Here is a 20,626-nt window from a genome sequence, read left to right on the forward strand (position 1 = left end):
ATTAAAATACATTTCATTTTCAAAATTGAGCCACTAGCTCTTAAAGTGTGTATGCATTTTGGGGGTAAACCCTTTATTTTTAAAATAATCTTTCTAGCAAAAACATTAGGGAAGTAGTTTTAAGAATACCCGCTCTAAAAGCTTGATAATGGACCCTGTGATATTCATTTTTCATCAGGAAAGGGTTTTCACCATGTTACCCTTATTTGCAAACTGAACATTTTATAGATTCAATACTCATATTTTAAAACCAAGTTATATGTTGTTATAGTTCTGTAAAGAACATCAAATTTATGGTCAATAATAAGAACTCCAGTACTCCCAAACTGAACAAACATAGTTTTTGTTGTTAGCAGAAAATGTGAGGCTGTACAGAAATGGTGTGAGGGAGGTGGAAAAGCTGATTCAACCTCTTGGCTGGATATTTGCTACCCATCAAAAAAAAAAAAGTATTTTCTTGATCTGAAAATGCAACACAAAACAATGGAAACTGTCTTAACACAAGCAGTGGTTCAATAGAAGAATCAATGCTACTGAAGCAAATGTTATCATATTTGATTATATAGAAGCTTAGTTATAAAACTGCCACCATGCTAAGACAAGAATAAAACTACAGCACCTTCTTCTTAAAAAAAAAAAAATGAATGAGGAGAGAGGGAAAATATTATATTTATAACAACTCCTTAGTAAAGAAGTTAAGAAACTCACTCAGGATCACATGTTGGTAAGTGGCAATAGATGTTCAAACTTTGTTAGGTTTTCTAATTCCAAAGCCCATTTTCTATTGTGCCATTATGCCTTAAAATCCGAGAATTACTAATATAAGCTGACCTACATGAAAAGCCTACTAATTAATAAATAAGATAACATCACAAACTGTGATACTAAAAGAACTAAATGCTGATTTAATATTTCAAAAGACCTAAAAAATACATTCTAAGTCATGGAAATTATATTTTCTTTGGCTTTAGTAAATATTAAATACAAACTATTCAACTGAAAAGGAGGAAACCAATGTACCCTCTTCCTCTTAAAAGTAGGGCAAAGAAAATGGGGAAAACTGAAATTAAAGATATCTAAAGTATGAGGCTGCCTTATCCATTCTCCTGCAGTAACACGACTTCGGAAAAGAGTAATCTGATAAGTTAAAAATCACATCTTTTATGTGGGAAGCTCACGTGCATATTATTTATGACTTCACCTATTTACACAAAGGATTATGCACCTTCTGTTTTCCTTTTCACTTTTCAAAAGAGAACATTAAAATGCCAAATGCTGAAACATGAATTTGCACTGAAATATTATACCTCATCCTTTGGCTATCAGTCAAAAAGCAAAACTAAATTAAATACAAATAAACACTGTAGAGCAGTCAGTTTACTTACTGACAGGTTTTGTTGAGGGAGGAGGGGAGTCCCATAGTCCTTTTTAAGGATCAAGAATAAGTCTAGATACTCAAAGAGCAAGTTAGACACAATGACTAGATACATAAAACATTTTAAAAACATGGTACAAACAGAAAAACTGCCTAAGTCAAACTTAAGCTGCCTGCCTACTAGTATATGACATTAAAACCACAGAAGATGTTGTGAAGATGTTGTATTAATGTTCAAAACACCATGTCAATTGTTCCCTCCCATAATGATATAAGACAACAGAAAACTACCCCTGGTTAATGTTAACTATTTTTGAAATATCCAATTGACTTAAGCTGTAAGAAAATGGAGGACTGCATACTCTTTTCTAAGCCAAAAGCCATTCTCACATTAAGTCTACTACCGAATTCTTTGCTCCATTCAGACCAGTGATAGGCTTCCACTTCAGTAATAATTCAGTCCAGTATCACCATGGGGGTGGAGAGGTAAACTACAGAATTTTAATCGTTCTTGATGTTTTCCTATTACTGAACATTGTTGACTGTTATGGGACTCTCAGAAGTTTCAGATGTGTCTAGTTAGTTTGAGCCTGTGCAAACTGTTATTGAATTAGTACTGGAAGTTCTTCTGGAATGTTAGATGAACTCTTCTGTAAGCAAGGGTTATTCCTATAATCTTAACTCAAAATTTTAGACTGCACTTGTGTTACTTACAGATAAAGTAGAAAGATAAACTCTATAAAACTCTTTTCTATAAAAGTACTTATTTTTCAGGGCTTTGGGGATGGGTGGGGAGCAAATTAAACACCAACACTACTCTGCAGGTAGAAAAAAACTATAAAAATAAGCCCTAACATTCTTGAAAGACTACCTTAACACCTTTGTGTATCTTCAAAGTTATGAAAATGAAAATGTTTGTACAGACTCCAATCTCCCAGATTCGAACAAGAGTTAAAGTATTCTGTGCATACTAGACTTATTCAGCACAGGGAAACTAATATTTAAATTCACCAAGTTTTATTTTTCAGGTAAGAACTTTTGCATGGAGAGCACTTTTCATAAACTTTTTATTGAGTTTGTTTAGATTTGACTGTGTCATTAACCCAAGGTACCACCAAGCCTGGTGCTCCTCTCTAAGTATATGTAAAGCTTCTATTTTCTATCTGTGAATCATCATTTTCTTAGGCTCTGCCAGGTTCGCTACTAGTACTGGAGGTTGGCTTTCTTTGTTTTTCACAAAGAAGTTAAATTCTCACCACAGTCCTAGAACTGGAGCACAACAAAGCTGTGAGGTAGATGCCTATGACTAGCTTAGCTAGGTGGCCTGTTTCCACACATGCAAGTCAAATCTGGATCAAAACAAAGTTATATATTATTTTCTTTTATGAATTTTCTAGATGTTTTAAAAAGTTAAAACTTTGAACAGAAAAATCTATCAAGAATCTACTGTATTTTAGAAAGGTGAACAGTTTCATAGGAAATGTAACAAAAATTTAATCTAAAAACTTTTACAGTAACTAACATTAACCTACTAGTATTTATAACATACTTTCTCTTCTAATCTCTAAAAATAGTCATTGTAGATTATCTGTATTCCCAAATGATATCTTTATCTAAATATTTCAAGCTTAAAAACCAACATTCCAAATCCACACAATTTCAAATCGTGCATTAAAGAAATAAGTACTCAGTCCCTTGCTTACAGAAGAGTTCATCTAACATTCCAGGAAAACTTCCAGTACTAATTCATTATCAGTTTGCATGGGCCCAAACTAACTATACACATCTGAAACTTCTGAGAGTCACAAAAACTGATTATGTTCATCACTTAAGTACAAAATTGTTCTAAAATGTAACAGAATAAATCCTATGAATTTACTAGAGGCCTGGTGCACGGATTCAGGCACAGGTGGGGTCCGGCCAGCCCGCCCCATGGGGACCAATCAGGGCTGGGCTGGCTGAGGGGAGGGGCTGTGGGTGGTTGCCCAGCTGGCCACACCCCAATCAGGGATGGGGAGGCCAATCAGGGGCCAGGCTGGCCAGAGTAGGGGCCACAGGAGGTTGGGGGGCCGATCGGGGCCCCCATCAGGCAGTTGGCCACCGCAGTGTGCCTCATAGTGACCAGTCATTCCAGTCATTCCGCCATTCCGGTTACTTGGTTTTTATATATATAGAGAGATTTCCCAAGAAAACACAGAAAATCATTATTTTATGGTTTATGTAGAATTCAAGGTCAAGAAGGATTACAGCCTGTTCAGCGTGGCTCAATGATTGAACCAGGAGGTCATGGTTTGATTCCCAGTCATGGCACATGCCCGGGTTGCAGGCTCGATCCCCAGTTCAAGGCTTACAGGAGGCAGCCGATCGATAATTCCCTCTCATCATTGATGTTTCTATCTCTCTCTCTCCCTCTCCCTTCCTCTCTGAAATCAATAAAAATATTTTTTTAAATAGTCATTAAGAAGTCAACCCAAATTTAGTTTCAAATGGCAAACTATGTACCACAGTAGAATGTATATGTAAATTGACCACTGAAAAGATAAAAACATATAGAAGCAGTGACTAAAATACCTCGTTTTACATAAAAGGTCACTAAATGTGTATAGTCTAACATGAAGTCTTTTGGGAAACACTAGGAACCACATATAATTATTTCAATGACTCAAAAAATATAAGAATTGATCTAAAACAAAACAAAACAAAAATTTAAACCAGGATGGTAGTTGGATTTCTGCCTCTCAAAGTCTGTCATTTAATTCTTTTTCCCAAAAGATACCGACCTCTTGATCACTATTAAGTGTGACTTAAACTGGCAACTTTTCAAGGAAATAAGTTTTATAGTTTATATAACAGATGTGCAAGGAAAACGATATGAATGAAATAAGCCAAGAAAAACATGCTGATGTACACAACTAAATCATGACCTGTGGGAGGAAGAAACGTTACAACTACCTCCCTTGCCTTACTACTTCAGTGGTTAGCAATACCAAGTAAAAGAACCCATTTTCAGAAATTAAAATGGGCCTTGACTCTAGGAACTGTTCTAAAATCCAAGGCCACGCCAGAGGAAAATATTGCACATTTATGTATTTGCATAATCAGCTTTATCTTTTATGGCTAATTTTGTGTAAAAGCAAGTTAATACTGATCAACAATTTATGAGGAAATTAACAGGACCCAGATATTGTCTCTGATCCCTGGACAAATCACCCAGTCTGTCTCAGTTTCTTCTTCTGAAAGGTAGTTCCTATGTATTTAGAGATGAAATGAAATGATATGTGTCAAACATTTAACACACATGGTTATTTTTCTGCCAGTAGGTTTTATTTTTAATTTGAAGATATTCTTTATATGACCCCTTAGACTGGCATAATACCCACATCTCATTCATTGTTGCAGAACTTTACAGTATTAGCAACCTATCTGACCCACAGAGTAGAAACTGAAATGAAGATTTACAGCAAGGCAGAAATAACTTTATGACTAAGAAATGGCCATAGAGCTAGCAATGAGTTATCACTAAGAGACAGGACAAAGCATCTATTAATACAAGCCTCAGCACAGAACTGTTATTTTATGCTTAAAAGAGTTTGTATTTTAAACTTCACACTCCTTAATCTTAGCATACCATAGACTGTGAGCTAGGTTTTTATTTTACATTAAGTAGCAATTTCTATTTTAGTGGTAATCTGATATCATCTGATAAAATGTATCTAACTTTTTTGGATTCACTAAACTAACTCACTGATATCAACCACTGGGGTCGTACATTCCAAAGCAAATTATGCCAAAAACAAAGACTGAAACTATTCTAATAAGAAGGGAAATTATCTAGCATGAATTTTGTATTTACAATTTAGGAATATCCAAAGGAGAATTCTGAACTTTCAAAATGCCAAAAATAAGGTCTATGTAACTCACTCCAGGCAGTATCTAGCTGAACAAAAGGGTTTTGGAAGGGCCATGATACCCAATTTCTGTACTGTTTCATCTGCAAGAACACAAGTCATTATCCTAGGAAATGTCTGGATGTCCAAGGCCATGATGGTTTATGTGGAAGTCCTTCCACTCCCCTCTAGCACAGGTCCTGCTGCTATCATGACCTGGGCAGCAGATGACAGGCTCACAAGAAGCTATCCCAACATAAGCTAGTCCCATGATGCTAAGGAGTTATTTTTCAGAGGCACTTTGGTGGCAGGCAGTAAGATTGGGAGAGGGGACAAAGTGTTGTATGCCTGGCAAAAGAGAAGACCTGTATGGTTCAGGGAAGCAGGATGAAAGCTGCTTCCAAAATGAGGCAGGAATGGTGCTTGGAACTTTGCAGCAAGTGAACAGGCAGAGGCAGCCATGACTAGGAAATGCTTTTCCTTTCATGGTCATATAAAAAGCGCTTTCACAACACAAAATTGTATGAATACTAACCACTATCAACCATCTAAAAACATATGTGTATGTGGATGAAGCCTAAAAGGAATTAAAACCATAAAAACATTTATACAATGAAAAATTTTTTCCTTAAAAAAAAAAAAAAAAAGGTAAGAAAAACAGCACTTGTGTATAAAACTCTTGACTTGCTAAGGAAATATCCTGTGGCTGGGCTGATTTAATTTTGCTGAGGATCAGCTTCTACTCCCTGGCTCAGCAGCCTGCGTGTTATATCAGTGCCCTGTCTGCACAGATAAAAGCTTTCTGAAAAGACAACTTTGGAGGGAGGGCCAGAAGGTAGAGTCAAATTGCTCTTTGCCCCTCGGCTAGCAGCAGAACAGGGCTGCCAGAACAGAAGACTTCCCCAGGAAAGTGAGTCCCAGGCCAAAACTGTTTTCTATTTCCAACTGATTTATTTCTATTTTCTGTCATGTATCTCGATAACTTTTAAGATTTTCATTTTTATTTTCTTCTAAAACAGTACTCTGTCCTTTTGTGAAAAATACTCTGGGAGATATTAACAGGTGTCATGTGAGAAAAGGATTGTATGGTGAGTTTTGGGAAAGGTTACAGAAAAACAACGGCAACTTTATTTCTGCAACAATTCTCAGAGACTTTACTATTCTAATGTGCATTGTGAGTCTCTAAAACTTTGGGGACAACACATCTTTTCCCTGGAGCTTTTTGTAAGTGTCCCAGAAATCTGTTTCTATAGATGTACTATTTTTTGTCTTTTCAAACTTTGAAAAAGGTTAGTTTATACCTTTCATCTCAACATTTTATTTTTTAGTATACAGTAGAGGAATGGGCAAAAGTAGGTCCACAGTTGCAATACAAATAAATAATACAAAAGTTAATAAATAGCAATCCTATATAATAAAAGCCTAATATGCAAAATGTCCCCTCGGGCAGTTGTTCTGCGGGAGACTATGACGTGCGCTGACCACCAGGGGATGGCGCAGAACATGGCAGGCAGTCAGCAACGCACTGCAACTTCTCACCGGCTACCTGCGGGCGGGGGTGATGGGGACAGAGGTGTGGTGAGAATGCCAAGTGTTCCCCGAGCTCACTCCCCCTGCTACCCTCCCCTGGGACACCAGGGCTCATGTGTTGGGAAAGCCCCCACGCTCAGGTGCTGGGCACCCTTGAGGAGCCTGCCCCACACCCACGCGGCCTCTTCTGGGTGAGCCGGGCCGCAGCTGCCAGGACCACAGGGGCCAGTCGGGCTCCCCATGGGTTTGCACAGCAGCCGGTCCGTGTGGTGCCGCTGGGCGGCCCAGAGGCCCACTCTGTGCCCTGGCCCGCAGCATCCAGCCACGCACACCGCATCTCTGCGTGGAGCCTCGAGCGCCGTGACTCAGGCGGAGGGGGGCATGCAGGGGCCCAGATGCTGCCCAGGGCCCAGATGTCAGCTGGGACCTGCCCTTCCATACCAGATGCTCGTGCTTCGATCGCCAGCCAGGCCTAGGGACCACACCTGTGCACGAATTTCGTACACCAGGCCTCTAGTACAAGGATATAACTGTTTTGGGTATTCACCTACTTTTGCCTACCCCTGTACGTTTATTCTTTTTTTATCTAATAGATTTTCCTTTAATCTTTTATTTTTCTGTTGGCTGGCTTTCCGCTTTTTATTTTCCTTTACATCTCATTTATTTTTATCATATTTTTAAAAAATCTCTTTGATTGATCTTTACTGTTGATCTTCATTTTCTATCTTAAGTCTCATAGACTGTTTTATGTTTTGTACCCTTTCTCCCCTGGGGTTTAAAAAACTTTTAAACTTCATTCCATATTTGCGAATTTGCTTGCTCACTAAAATGTATTTGTAACTCCCAAATTAATATTCACAGTGCTTTCATGGTCACTGTAAACATGTATAGAGCAGCAAAAAATTTGAGTCGTCCCTCATACACATTCCCAGCTGAGGTGGGATCACAAAGGTGATGCTCTGCCTTCTTTCTGTTCTCATATTGTAAACAAGTGTCCCTTCCCTGGTCTATTCAGTGCTATGTTGTGCACTGTGCTTTTTCTTGGTGATTTCACTGTTTAATATGGCCCCAACCCTAGTGCTGAAGTGCCGTCTAGTGTTTCTAAGCATAAGAAGGCTGTGCTGTGCCTTACCGAGAAAGTACCTGTTAGATAAACGTTGTTTAGAGATGGGGAATCACCATCTGTAACCATAACAGTGAAGATCAGCTCAAGCAAGAAACAATAGATGTTTCTGGGGTTTGATTAGGAGAGGTCTCAGAATATCTCCCCACAGATTGCTTATCAGTTGCAATGAGAAAAACTGTAAGTGGAGGGACCATATAATAACTTGACTGAATATTCAAAATTGAAATGACTAAGAAGGGACATATAGACATTGTTTTCCTACAGAAAAGGGCACAAGATTACTTAATGTAATGTTCCAGCTCAGGATACATAAACTGAGAAACATCAGTTAAACCTAAATTGAGGAATATTCTATATAATAACTGGCCTGTGATCTTCAAAAATACCAGTGTTATGTAAGATTTTTTTAAAAAGTTAAGGAACTCTTCATTAAAGGAGACTAAATAATTATGACAATTAAATAGAATACATAACCCTGGAAAAAATCCTGTACTGTACTAGAGTGGAATGACAAAATCAGAATATGGACTAGAGAGATAAAATCATTGTTTCAATGTTAACTCTTCTAAATCTGATACTGTGGCTATGTTAAGGGAATAATCCTTGTTCTTAGTAAGTGCACACAGAAGTCTTTGAGGCAAAGAAAGGAGTCTTGTAACCACAATTTTCAAATGGATCAGAAAAGTGTGTGTGGGTGTGAAGAGAGATAAAAAATAGAGAAGGAAAAGAGAGAATGACAAATATGGCAAAATCTTAAAAATTGGTGAATCTAGATATAGGGTATACAGGTGTTCTCTTTATTATTTTTAAAACTTTAATTTCAAATAAAAAGTTATTCAAAAATCTCACTGCAAAGTGAGACTCAATGCCACTCTATTCAATACTTTAAAATGATTAATTTTATGTTACATGACTCTTACCTAAGTAAAAAAATTTTTTTTATCTGCTTAAGAAATACATATAACTTGGAGCAAAGTTAATCTTCATAAAAAGGACTGATTAGTTTATTTTGTTTTCATTTTGAACTGTCATTTTCTTGACGTTACAATTTGGAGAACATTTTAGTGTCAAATTAGGCAACAACTAGTTTTTTCAAGTGCAATCATTCCTCCATTAAAGCATCGAAGAGTTTAGATGCAGAGTGAACACTATGCTTTTACATGCAGAATGCATACGTTTTGATGCAAAGTTTACCAAAGTTAAACAATTATGAAATTTAGGTTTACCTGATTTTTATAATTAATGTCATTTTATTTTACATTTAAGATATTATTAAAGAAACAATTAGTAATAAAGCAGTCCTCCTTATTCACAGCTTTGCTTTCTGCATTTTCAGTTACCTGTGGTCAACCATGGTCCAAAAATATTAAACGGAAAACTCCATAAATAAATATTTCGTAAGTTTTAAACTGCACACTGTTCTGAGTAGCATGATGAAATCTTGCGCTGTCCAGCTCTGTCCAGCCTGGGATGTGAATCATCCTTTTGTCCAGCATCTCCACACTGTATACACCTCCCATCCATTAGTCATTTAGTAGCCATTTCAGTTATCCTGCGGTGTTCAAGTAACCCTTATAGTAGCCTAATCCTACTTCACAATACCTACGTCATTCAGCTCACACCAACCAGCTCATCACACAGGCATTGTATCATCAAAAGAAAAAGAAAACTGAGTACAGAAGAAAGTACTTTGTACTGTAGTTTGGACATAGTATATAAAAGTTGGGAACTATCCACGGTTTCAGGCATCCATTGAGGGTCTTGAAACATATACCCCACAGATAGGGGGGAACTATTGGATAAAAAATGCGAATCTTACTGTTTTGGGACACTAACCATCACCTCCCCCAAACTATGTTCACATGTCAAGCAGTCCTAAGTATTTATGAGTAAAAAAAAATCATAAAAGTTAAACATTTTAGTCAATAGGCCAAAAACATCCTCAATGAAGTTCTTAGTATTATTCTATTATCAAGTTCTTATGTAACAAAGTAACATTACCATATTTAATGACAAGTGAATAAAAGCTAGCAAAATGTTACATCCTATATAATAAAACCCCAATATGCAAATTGGCTGAATGGCAAAATGACTGGCAGCTATGATGTGCACTGAGTACCAGGGGGCAGATGCTCAACGCAGGAGCTGCCCCCTGGTGGTCAGTGCGCTCCCACAGGGGGGAGCGCGGCTCAGCCAGAAGCAGGGCTCATGGCTGGTGAGCGCAGTGGTGGTGGCAGGAGCCTCTCCCACCTCCGTGGCAGCACTAAAGAGCAGTGAGCCGAGCAGTAAAAAGCAGCGAGCAGGCAGGCGGTACAGAGAGGAGTCCTGGACTATGAGAGGGATCCAGGACTGTGAGAGGGATGTCTGCCTGCCGGCTTAGGCCCGATCCCCAGCAGGCAGATATGCCCCGAGGGGTCCCAGACTGAGAGAGGGCGCAGGCCGGACTGAGGGCCCCCCCTCCCAGTGCACAAATTTTGTGCACAAGGCCTCTAGTTTAGATATAATAGTAACAGCATACTTATTACTCTGCATAACTAGGACACCAATTGCCACTTGCTAGAAAAACTTTTAGCCAAATATTTAGCATAAAATATTTATTTAAAAGTTATTTTGCGCCTGGCCAATATGGCTCAGTGGTTGAGCCGACCCATGAACCAAACCAGGTCACAGTTCAATTTTTGGTCAGGGAACATGCCCAGGACTGCTTGTGGGCTCAATCCCTAGAAGCAGGTGTGCAGGAGGCAGCCCATCAGTGATTCTCTCTCATCATTGATGTTTCTATCCCTCTCTCCCTCTCCCTTCCTCTCTCCGAAATCAATTAAAAAAAAAATTTTTTTTAAGTCGTTTTGAAAATTCATTTACTACAAATTCAACTGTATATCATTATCAATTGAAGTGCAAGTTCCTCAAATACAATTTCTAATAAAATTTAAAAGCCTAAGCTCCCAAGGTCTATTTTTCTTTAATGGGAACATTACTTCTATTCAACAACCCAAAACACTCTTACTCTGTACTTAAAGCAGCTTCAGACTCACATTGCTTTATATGTAAGTTTAATTGTGAAACAACCTTTCCTATTGCTGACAGTTGCGTAAGGCCACTTGCACAGGCTATTTACTTTTTGTAGTAAATCCATTTTTTTTTAAAGAAAGGACAGTGTGATTTTTTTCTTGTCAAGAGGTATCCTATGTCAAACTGGCTCCACAAGCAGATTAAATAGCCAAGGGACAAGCAGATCAAATATCCAAGGTATTAAAAAGTGAGTATAGCTTAAGTTTAATCTGCATCATAGATCCATCCCAATTCTAGTTTTTACAGATATGATAAAATAGCTACTAAAATTAGAACTAGTCTAAGGAATAACAGTCTTTGTTCAGCCACTGAGCCACACCGTCCAGACTGAGTGAAACGTTTTAAAAGCATGCATACACATTTACCACATAATGTTTTTGTATGGAAGTCATAAAAAACATGTTAGAATTAAAGACTCTAAAAATTTAGAAACAAAATTCATATACAAAAAGGAGACATTTTAAAATAATTGGCTAACTAGACTTTTCTTAATTATAAAACATGCCTATCTATTGATCTACAGTGACAAAATCATTCATATTTAATAATTTATTAGCTAAATCTATCCATAACTCATAAATAGCTATAAATTGGTTCCAACATGCCATGTTCTTTTACCTGTATTTAATTTTCAGGCTAAAGAGCTCTAGTAAGCCAAAAAAATTTCTTGCTGGTTAGAGAGATTGGGTTGAATAATTGGAAAGCCCTTTCTGCAATGTGCTTTCTTTGCATATACTGCTCATCTATTGCCAGAGATCATGAATTTGATATATTTTAAAGGGTTCTTTTCTTGATATTGTTCAGTCTCTTTAAGGATAAATTGTCAACTTCAATTTCCCTTCAAAACCTAAATCTTTTTACATTTTAAAGATGTTTACATTAGCAGTATCTTTAAAATCTTGAGGAAATACAAAACAAACTGAACAAAAATGAACAGATGGAGCAATACGTCTTTCCAAAGACTTTATTCCTCAATATGTCTTTCAAAGGAGTAATTTCTGTAATATGCTTTACAATGTTAAAGTAAAAGCATTTACAATTTGGTAAACACAAGCATAGGGCACACATAATAGAGATATTTAATGAGTTTTCCTATATGTAGATTAAGTTGTCTACTCAAGTGAAGAGTACCCACTGAAAATAATGATCTATGGATTAGGACATAGGTCTTACATACTTCTAGTAGTATGCCATGTGTTTCACATGCATTTAGTCCTCACAGAAACTCCGTAAAATAAATATCTCCTTTTTATAAATAAAGAAATTGAGAGATACTGTTCCAGTGCTGTTTCTTAATGGATCTACTACTACTGGATGTGATACAATTTCAATCCAGTTCTGATCTCTGAATTACAAACCATTTCCCAGATCCATTAAATACACCTGGAGGTGCCTATGTATAGTAGGAGAGTATGTATAGCTAGGAAATTACCATAAAAATACGTAGATAGACAAATACATAATTAGGCTAAACAAGGAAAGCTCATATGAAGTAAAAAACAAGAAGTTTAAACAGTTAAATATGTTGTTGCAAATGTTAAGTAATGTCAACTGAGGCTGAAAAAAGTTAACATTATATATAAGACTCATTACAAGTACTAAAAATGTACTTTGAATCTATGAGGTAGTTTTGTTCTCCAAAAATTGTAACTTGAATTTGATCAAAATAACTAGAGACAATTACCAATTTATAGGAAATACCTAGGTTAGAGAAACATTTAAATAACCCCATGGAGGTCCCATTGGCAAAATGCAGACCAAGGGAAATGCAAATAACCACGTTTATTCAACAAATAAACTTCGAGAGGGAAGAAAAGTAGAGGCTGAACCTACAGATCAAGAGAATCAAGAGATATATCCATTAGCCAGAAACATCACAAAAGGAATTATAAGGCAATTAAAAAATGAACACTGACTGAACATTTGATATCAAGTAATCATCATTTTCTAAAGATTTTATAATGGTACTAGATGCCCGGTGCACAAAAATTTGTGCACCCTCAGCCTGGCCTGTGCCCTCTCGCAGTCTGGGACCCCTCAGGGGATGACCACCTGCTGGCTTAGGTCTGCTCCCCGGGGGATTGGGCCTAAGATGGCAATCAGACATCCCTCTGGCAGCCCGGCAGCCCTCCAGGGATGTCCACTTGCCAGCGGAGAGCAGACCTAAGCTGCAGTCAGACATCCTTAGTGCTGCTGAGGAGGCAGGAGAGGCTCCCACCACCACCGCTGTACTGGCAGCCGTCAGCCTGGCTTGTGGCTGAGCAGAGCTCCTCCATGTAGGAGCTCACTGACCACCAGAGGGCAGCTTCTGCATTGAGCGTCTGCCCTCTGGTGGTCAGTGTGTGTCATAGTGACCAGTCATTCCCAGTCTTTCTGCTGTTAGGGTCAGTTTGCATATTACCCTTTTACTATATAGGATAGAGGCCTGGTGCACGGGTGGGGGCCGGATGGTTTGCCCTGAAGGGTGTCCCGGATCATGGTGGTAGTCCCGCTTGGGTGCCTGGCCAGCCTGGGTGAGGGGCTGACGGCTGTTTGCAGCTGGTCACACCCCCTTCAGGGTGGGAGTCCCCACTGGGGTGCCTGGACAGCCTGGATGAGGGGCTGATGGCTGTTTGCAGCTGGTCACACCCCCTTCAGGGTGGGGGTCCCCACTGGGGTGCCTGGCCAGTTTGGGTGAGGGGCTGAGAGCCGTTTTCAGGCTGGCGGGTGACTGAAGCTCCCAGCCTCTCCTTTTTTTCTTTTTATTTTTATTCTGGGATTTATTTACCTTCTATAGCTGTCACTGGAGCTGAGAGCCGGCTCCAGCTCTGAGGCCGGGGCTAGCTGAAAGCAGGTATCTGGGGTTTGTTTGGCTTCTATAACTGAAACATTGTTGCTTTTGAAGCTGTTGCTTCAGGAGCTCAGAGCCCGGCTGCCGCAGGCGGGGAACCTTGGCTTCCTCCATCACTGGAGCAAGCAAACCTCCTGCTCGCTTCAGCTGCGTGGCTGCTGACCGCCATCTTGGTTGGCAGTTAATTTGCATATCACCCTGATTAGCCAATGGGAAGCGTAGCGGAGGTACAGTTAATTACCCTATTTGTCTATTATTAGATAGGATTGTGGTTATGATTTTTTTAAAAAGATGGCTCCTTACCTTTTAGAGAGTGATAAGTTTATAGATGAAATGATAGGTGTCTGGGATTTGCTTCAGAATAATATTGAGTGGGGGTGTTAGGTAGAAGTACAGATGAAGCATGATTGCCCAAACTTTTGAAGCTATTCATGTATACACAGATAGTCCCTCCATTTTCTGATATATTTGAAATTTTGCATAATAAAAGCTAATAAACACATAAATTCCAACTGGATAGGAAATCTAGATCTAAATATAAAAGATGAAACAACAAATTTTCTTCAAGATTAAAAAATGTTATTTAAGCTGCCTATATTTTTCTTAAAGGAAATTAAACATTGAAATAAGAAAATAACACAAGAGCATAGAAAAAGTTTTAACTGAAAGTTATACTGTAAAAACTAGGAGTCCTAGTAAGAAGTACTTAAGAAGGCCAAGTACTTTTAGTGGATATATCAGTAAACATGAAAAACTACTTGTAAACTAACACTAAAGGGGGTTCAGGAAAACACGAGGCAGTTAAGTCCCTTTTAAAAGCATTTTGACATAGTACTAAATAGATTAATTTAAACTACAGAAATGCTGGCAGAAGATAAATTAAACTAATCTTTCTTTGGAATTAAATTCTTATCTACTTCTGTCCAGTTACTAGAAAAGAGGAAGGACAATTAAATTATTGTTTCAGCAATAACAATTATTTACAACTGGTTCAAAGAAAAGTTGATATGGGAAGACAGAAAGCTGACAATCATCTTTGCTTTCAAGTTCTAAGAAGCAAACTGAACAGATGATTTAGTGTAAGATGGGAAAAAAAGGAAAACTGAAAGAAAAGCAAAACAATTGATAAGGTGTAGCATATTTGTAGTTTCAAGCTTCTTGTTAATCCTCACTGAAGGATATTTTTCCCATTGATTTTTAGAGAAGAATGAGAGGGGGAGAGAAAGAGAGAGAGAAACATTGATGTGAAAGAGACGTATCGAGTGGTCGCCTCCTGCATGCACCCCGACCCCCGACCTGGGCATCCATGCCCTTGACCAGAATCGAATCCTCGACCCTTCAGTCCTCAGGCTGACGGTCTAACCACTGAATTAACCAGCTAGGGCTGTAGTGGCAAGTTTCTTTAAGGCAGATATTTTACTTTGCAAGTTCACAAAATACAGTACTAATCCAATAAATAGTAAATGTACTATCTGTTGAAATAATTGAATGAACTATTTTCTATAAAAGCAAAAGGTTCTCCCTCTGGGGTCAGCCTGATGAGAACAGTAGTTTCTACAGCTGTATTACATTATTTAACACTTAGGAACTGAAAACCTGCACATAACACCAAGAAAAATCAACTTACTGGCAGAAAATGCAAACTATGCTTAAGAGAATAACTTAAGATGGACTATCTGTAGCAGTTGCCTTAGGACCTTGGGCAGCACTGTTGAAAGCAATATCATAACAAGAATAATTTGAAATAGATTTACCATCTATAGTAATAAAAGAGTAACATGCTAATTAAATGACCTTCCAGATGAAGCCGGGGCTGCGAAGGCTGAGGGAAGCCATAGCCGCAGCTGCAAAGGCCAAGCCCCTTGCACGAGTTTCGTGCATCGGGCTTCTAGTCCTATATAATAAAAGCCTAATATGCAAATTGTTTGACTGGGAGTTCGACTGCTCACTATGACGTGCGCTGACCACCAGGGGGCGGCACGGAACACGGCGGGCAACAGTGGAGGCGCTGCTGACCCTGATGGGCCCCCAACGAGAGCAGGACCGTGGCAGTATGGTAGAGGAGGTGAGCGGGCAGAGCCGGGCCAAGGCGGGTGCGAGCAGGGGGCCGATCGCCCCGTTGATTGCCCCGCAAATGGTGACCAGTGGTGGCGGCAGGGGGCAGGGCCGCTGCCCAGCTCCCAACCGATCATCCCGCAGACGGCAACTAGTGGTGGTGGCAGGGTCGGGGCTGCTGCTCCACTCCCAGGCACTGAGGGAGCTGGGCAGGGGGCCTGGCCTCCATCGATCGCTCCGCAGGTGGGATGTGGAGCAGGTGAGGGGGCAGTGCCAGGCCACGGCAGGGTGCCAGGCTGGGTTGTGGGGCTACAAGGCTGGGGGTATGAGCTGGGGCCCCATCCCCGCAGGCCACCCCAAGGGACCCCATCCATGCACGAATTTATGCACCAGGCCTCTAGTTAATTAATATTACCCCTGAAATGAAACAGAAGGATTAGCCAGGCTTGAATAAAAAGTAGCAGTTTTGATCTACCACTATACCATGTCACCCTGTTTCTAAAATTTGGGGGGGAAAAAAACAAAAAACAGAACTGCAGCAACTTTCCATTCATGTCGTGTATAGCGTGACAAAATATACAAGTATCCAATTTTATTACAACCTCGAATAAAGGCAGGCAGGCCATGGGCAGCAATGGTCAAGCTGATCCTAGCTGGTGGGAGTGGTGCCACTTATCCTTTCCTGCCACAGCTGCCTTTTGTGCAACTTGAGTACAAGTGGGAGGAAACTGGCACTCCAAGCTCTGCTGACTTACAGCTTTATCTGCTTTTCCTCAGTTCTACAATGTTCTGCAAAACAGAACTATTTAATGCCACCAGGAGGTGCCACAATCGTGGAAAATATCTCCACACCTTCTGTAAGTCTTAAAGGTCTCAAAAGCCTATATTTGAAATATATCATTATACTTCAGAACTGCCACCATACTGGAACAAACAGTAGCTCCAGGAAACACATTTTCAAAGAGTATATTTTTCTCCCTGAAGTAAACCTCATTGGGTAAGGATATACACTAAATAAAAGTCCTAGTTTTCCTGAGTCATAGGTTGCACTTATTTACTGCATAAAGCATTTAAATAGAACATTTATTGATTACCACTCTTTTTATAAAATGTCCTTTAGCCAAAACTGTCTCAGGAGGATAATGACTTTCCAAAATTTATCTGCTATTATGAAATACTAGTTCCAGTTTTTTCATGTGGTGGACATTCATGTCTCCAAATAGCCAGCAAAGTTGAAAAAAGTCCTACTCTAAGCCAATCCCTCATTTTTCAGGTAAGGAAAACAAGGTTTGGAGATTCATGTGATTCTGCCTCAAATCATACATATGACTAATCTAAGAGCCAGTGACAGAATCTGAACCGAGTGCCCCAAGCCCCAAACCAATGTCCTTTCTATTATAAGCCCTCATTCTATGAATCTAAGTTCTCAGAGCAGTCCTTAGTCACTTCATTGTTTCCTCATTTGCAAGTTTCCTGATCACCTTATCTCCTTGCTAATCAGAGCAGCCATTCTATGGATCTACTTCACCTCCATTAGTAGCATTTTAAGGTGAACAGTACCCTAACTGGACACAGTGCCACAGGTATTGGTTCTGTAAGATGCTTACATTTCTGGGGAAGAATTTCTTCTCTCCTGCCAGGGAAAGATGAAAATTAAATCCCCAGTATTCATCAATAAAATAACCTCATGCTGTAATCTTAATATCATGTGTCAGACACCCACAAAAGCTTTCAAAAGCCCCTGGTGGCAACATTCTTACAAGTTATTGAATAACTTGGTTCAAGTGTCCATTATAAATTGGGTCTTACAAAGGTAGAAGTTATTTTTCAACAACAGCTCTTCTATTAGATCACTTGGTAACTGCTTATGTGGCAAATTTAACCTAAAGCACTGGACGATTAGTAAGGCAGGTGATGAAGACATACAATGAAATGAACACCAGCAGCAGGAATATTGTCTTGATTTCTATCTCCTGAAAAATGTACAGCCTCTTCAAATTTTTTGAGTACCATAAATTTAATCCTCTAAGATACCAAGATGTTTTTTAGTGGGGCTTTTCCCCTATCCTCCTGCTTAGAAACTTCTGGACTTTTAAAAACTGTCTAAACTAGTACCCAAGTCTTTACACCACATATGAAAAAACAACCAATGGACCTGGATCTGGAAAAGAAATAGTATTTTACCTTTGGAAAGCAAAATCAGAGTACATACACAGCAACATAAGCCCATTTAATAGTCAAATGAATAGTTGATAAATGAAAACTATTAAAGCAAATCACTTTTCAAACATAGGGTTTATTTATCTCTTAATGAAGTTTATCTCACTCTAAATGCAGAAAAGTTGCTATAGTTATCAAAAGTATACTGATCTAAACATATTGTGTTATCTAAGCTCTTATACCTTAATTCCAGCATTCTAGGGTAAGAATCTATCCTTATTTTCATACCATACCTGACAACACTGGGGCACTTGAGGTGAATTAACTTGTCAGGGTTACAGCGTTGAACCAACTCTTAAAAACTACGCTCCTTAGCATAGAAAATTTGAAAATATGGTCAAACTCTAAGTTCTATGTGATGTATTATCACAGCCAATGTGAATTATTTTTTCTGGAGTCAGGAAAGCCTAACAGTTTGCCACCTACACGTCCTAATTTTAGTTGGGATGGGTGACACAGATGAACTGTTTCTGTCACCACACTTATTGCATACCCAAAAGGGAGAGACTGGTTCAATTCTTTAACTTTACTTCCTGCCTAGAAGGCCTGACTTAAGCCCTGTTATAACGGATATAATCGATCTAAGTGTTCAAGTTGTCTTAGTGTAGGAAGATACTAAAGTTATCATTTAAGTCTTACTGGAAATCAACCAAGCATTAGTCATTTTACCTGTCAGGGAAGTTAAAGCAGATCAACAAGATATAAACTGGGTTGTTTTCTTTTTTTAGGGGAAATCCCTTAATGACTCGTTAATTAAACCTAATGAAACAAGGGGCCCTCCAAAACTAGTGTGGAAACAGGAAAAGAATCACAAGAAGTCATGCGGTGACCTGCTTTCACTGTTAGAAAGGGAAGAGTCTCCTCTTGATTTTACCTGCAGCCTGACCACGATGGCCACTTGTTACACCTACCACCCACTCCAAGTGCAGGTTCCCGAGGAAGCAAAGGAAACCTGCAGGGTAAAGGCTCTATCCCGGCCAGGCGCCAGGACTGCACCACGCCCGCGGACACAGGGCCCTGCCTGCGTCCCCCACCCTCCAGCCTCCCCTGCTGCCCAGGAGGCAGCGCACAGCCTGCGGCCGAGGCAGTCCTCCGCCGGGCAGTGACCCCGCTCCGCCAGCCCCGCCCCCTTCCCTGACCAAAGGGTCGGTGCCTGGGGGGCGGGGGTGGGGACCGGGAAGAAGGCCTGGACAGGAGCGGAGGGGCCAGGAGGAAGAGTCCCTTCCCAGCCTCGCCGATCGGGACGAGGACTGGGCCCCCGGGCGAGCGGGCCGCCGCCATGATGGCCGGGCCGGGCGGGGGGGCGTGACGCGGGCCGCCGTGCACAGGGCCAGCTCCCCGTACCCTTCCCCTCCCCCGCGTGGGCCTGGCCACAACTGCCCCCGATACTCACGCTTTGTCCACCAGCTCCCGCACCTTCCACATGTTCAACATCGTGCCGCGCGCGGGCCGGGCCGCGCCGCCCTCTCCTGCTCCCCACGGACCCCGGGACACTTCGGCGCCGGGGCAGATCCAGGCCGGCCCCTAGAACCGCTGCCGCCGCCTAGAACTCCCCAGTCGGCTCCAGCTCCAGCCCCAGCCGCGGCGCTGCCGGTGACACGTCGAGACGCGGGGCAGCGGCGCTGCGTGGGGCGGAAGTGCCCGACGTTCCGCCCACTCTTGCGGGGCACGCCGGGATCAGTAGTTCTCTGCGCGCCACGCGGAGCCTTTAAATTGAGAGGAGGCGTGTTAAGGTTGGTACAACTGATCGTAAACTTTCCGGATCCCCGCGCCCCTCCGACTCTACGGAACCAGAAGCTCCGGGGGTGGGGCCCAGCAATCTGTGCGTTAACACATCCTCCACGCTCAAGTTGCAGAACCACTGGTTCAACCGTGAAGTATTGCTGTGCTATTAATAATGATTATACGGAAGTGGGAGTGGTGTGTGTGTTCCTCACTGACAAGCAGCGCTGTTTTGGGTTCCAAGTGTCCAAACTTGCTTCCTTCTCTGGGCCTTAGTTTCCATGCCTGTAAATTGAAGAAGTTGTAGTCTAAAACGATTCCACTCTAATTCTATGATACGCTGGTTTACTATTTAGACAGCTACCTGATACACTTGTTAGGTACTTTTTATAAAGCTCAGAAACTCACTTCACACTCCATGGCAAACGGTAGAAAACCAGTACCATGACGCACCCGAGAACTTGGCAGCACAAGTAGACACACACACTGTATTCAGTATTTTATTGCAATGGTTGTTGTCACTTCATTTTTCACTTACATATTTTTGACAATGTTCATCTTAAAGCTGTAAATAACCTTAAAGTTCGTTTAGTCCAACTGCTTAAATTTTATAGTTCTTTTTATTCTATACATATTTATTGAGGATCTTCTATGTGCCAGGAGTGGGGAATATAGATGGGGACAAGACAGACAAGCACCAGCTCCCTTGGGTCTTAAAGATCTTTGGAGGAAAAAAAAATAATCAAGGAAACATTAAGACAATTGCAGATAGCCCTGGCCAGTGTGGTTGGGTGTTGTCCTGTGTACTG

At 40.5% G+C, this 20,626-nt stretch overlaps 1 protein-coding gene across 3 annotated transcripts in view; it reads right to left on the bottom strand.

Moving 5' to 3' along the window:
* CLINT1 (clathrin interactor 1) overlaps positions 1–19,842 on the bottom strand; it is a 55,857-nt gene extending 36,015 nt beyond the window's left edge. Inside the window, exon 1 of one of the 3 annotated variants that reach the window (XM_059699056.1) lies at positions 19,489–19,842. In XM_059699056.1, the coding sequence (XP_059555039.1) occupies positions 19,489–19,529 (41 nt within the window). In that variant the 5' untranslated portion in view covers positions 19,530–19,842. The remainder of the gene's footprint in view (positions 1–19,488) is intronic. The other 2 variants (XM_059699058.1, XM_059699057.1) reach the window with 2 other exon arrangements.
* Between the last annotated feature and the right edge of the window lie 784 nt (positions 19,843–20,626).

The sequence above is a fragment of the Myotis daubentonii genome, chromosome 5 (genome assembly GCF_963259705.1).
Source record: "Myotis daubentonii chromosome 5, mMyoDau2.1, whole genome shotgun sequence".
In the NCBI taxonomy this organism is placed as follows: Eukaryota; Metazoa; Chordata; class Mammalia; order Chiroptera; family Vespertilionidae; genus Myotis; species Myotis daubentonii.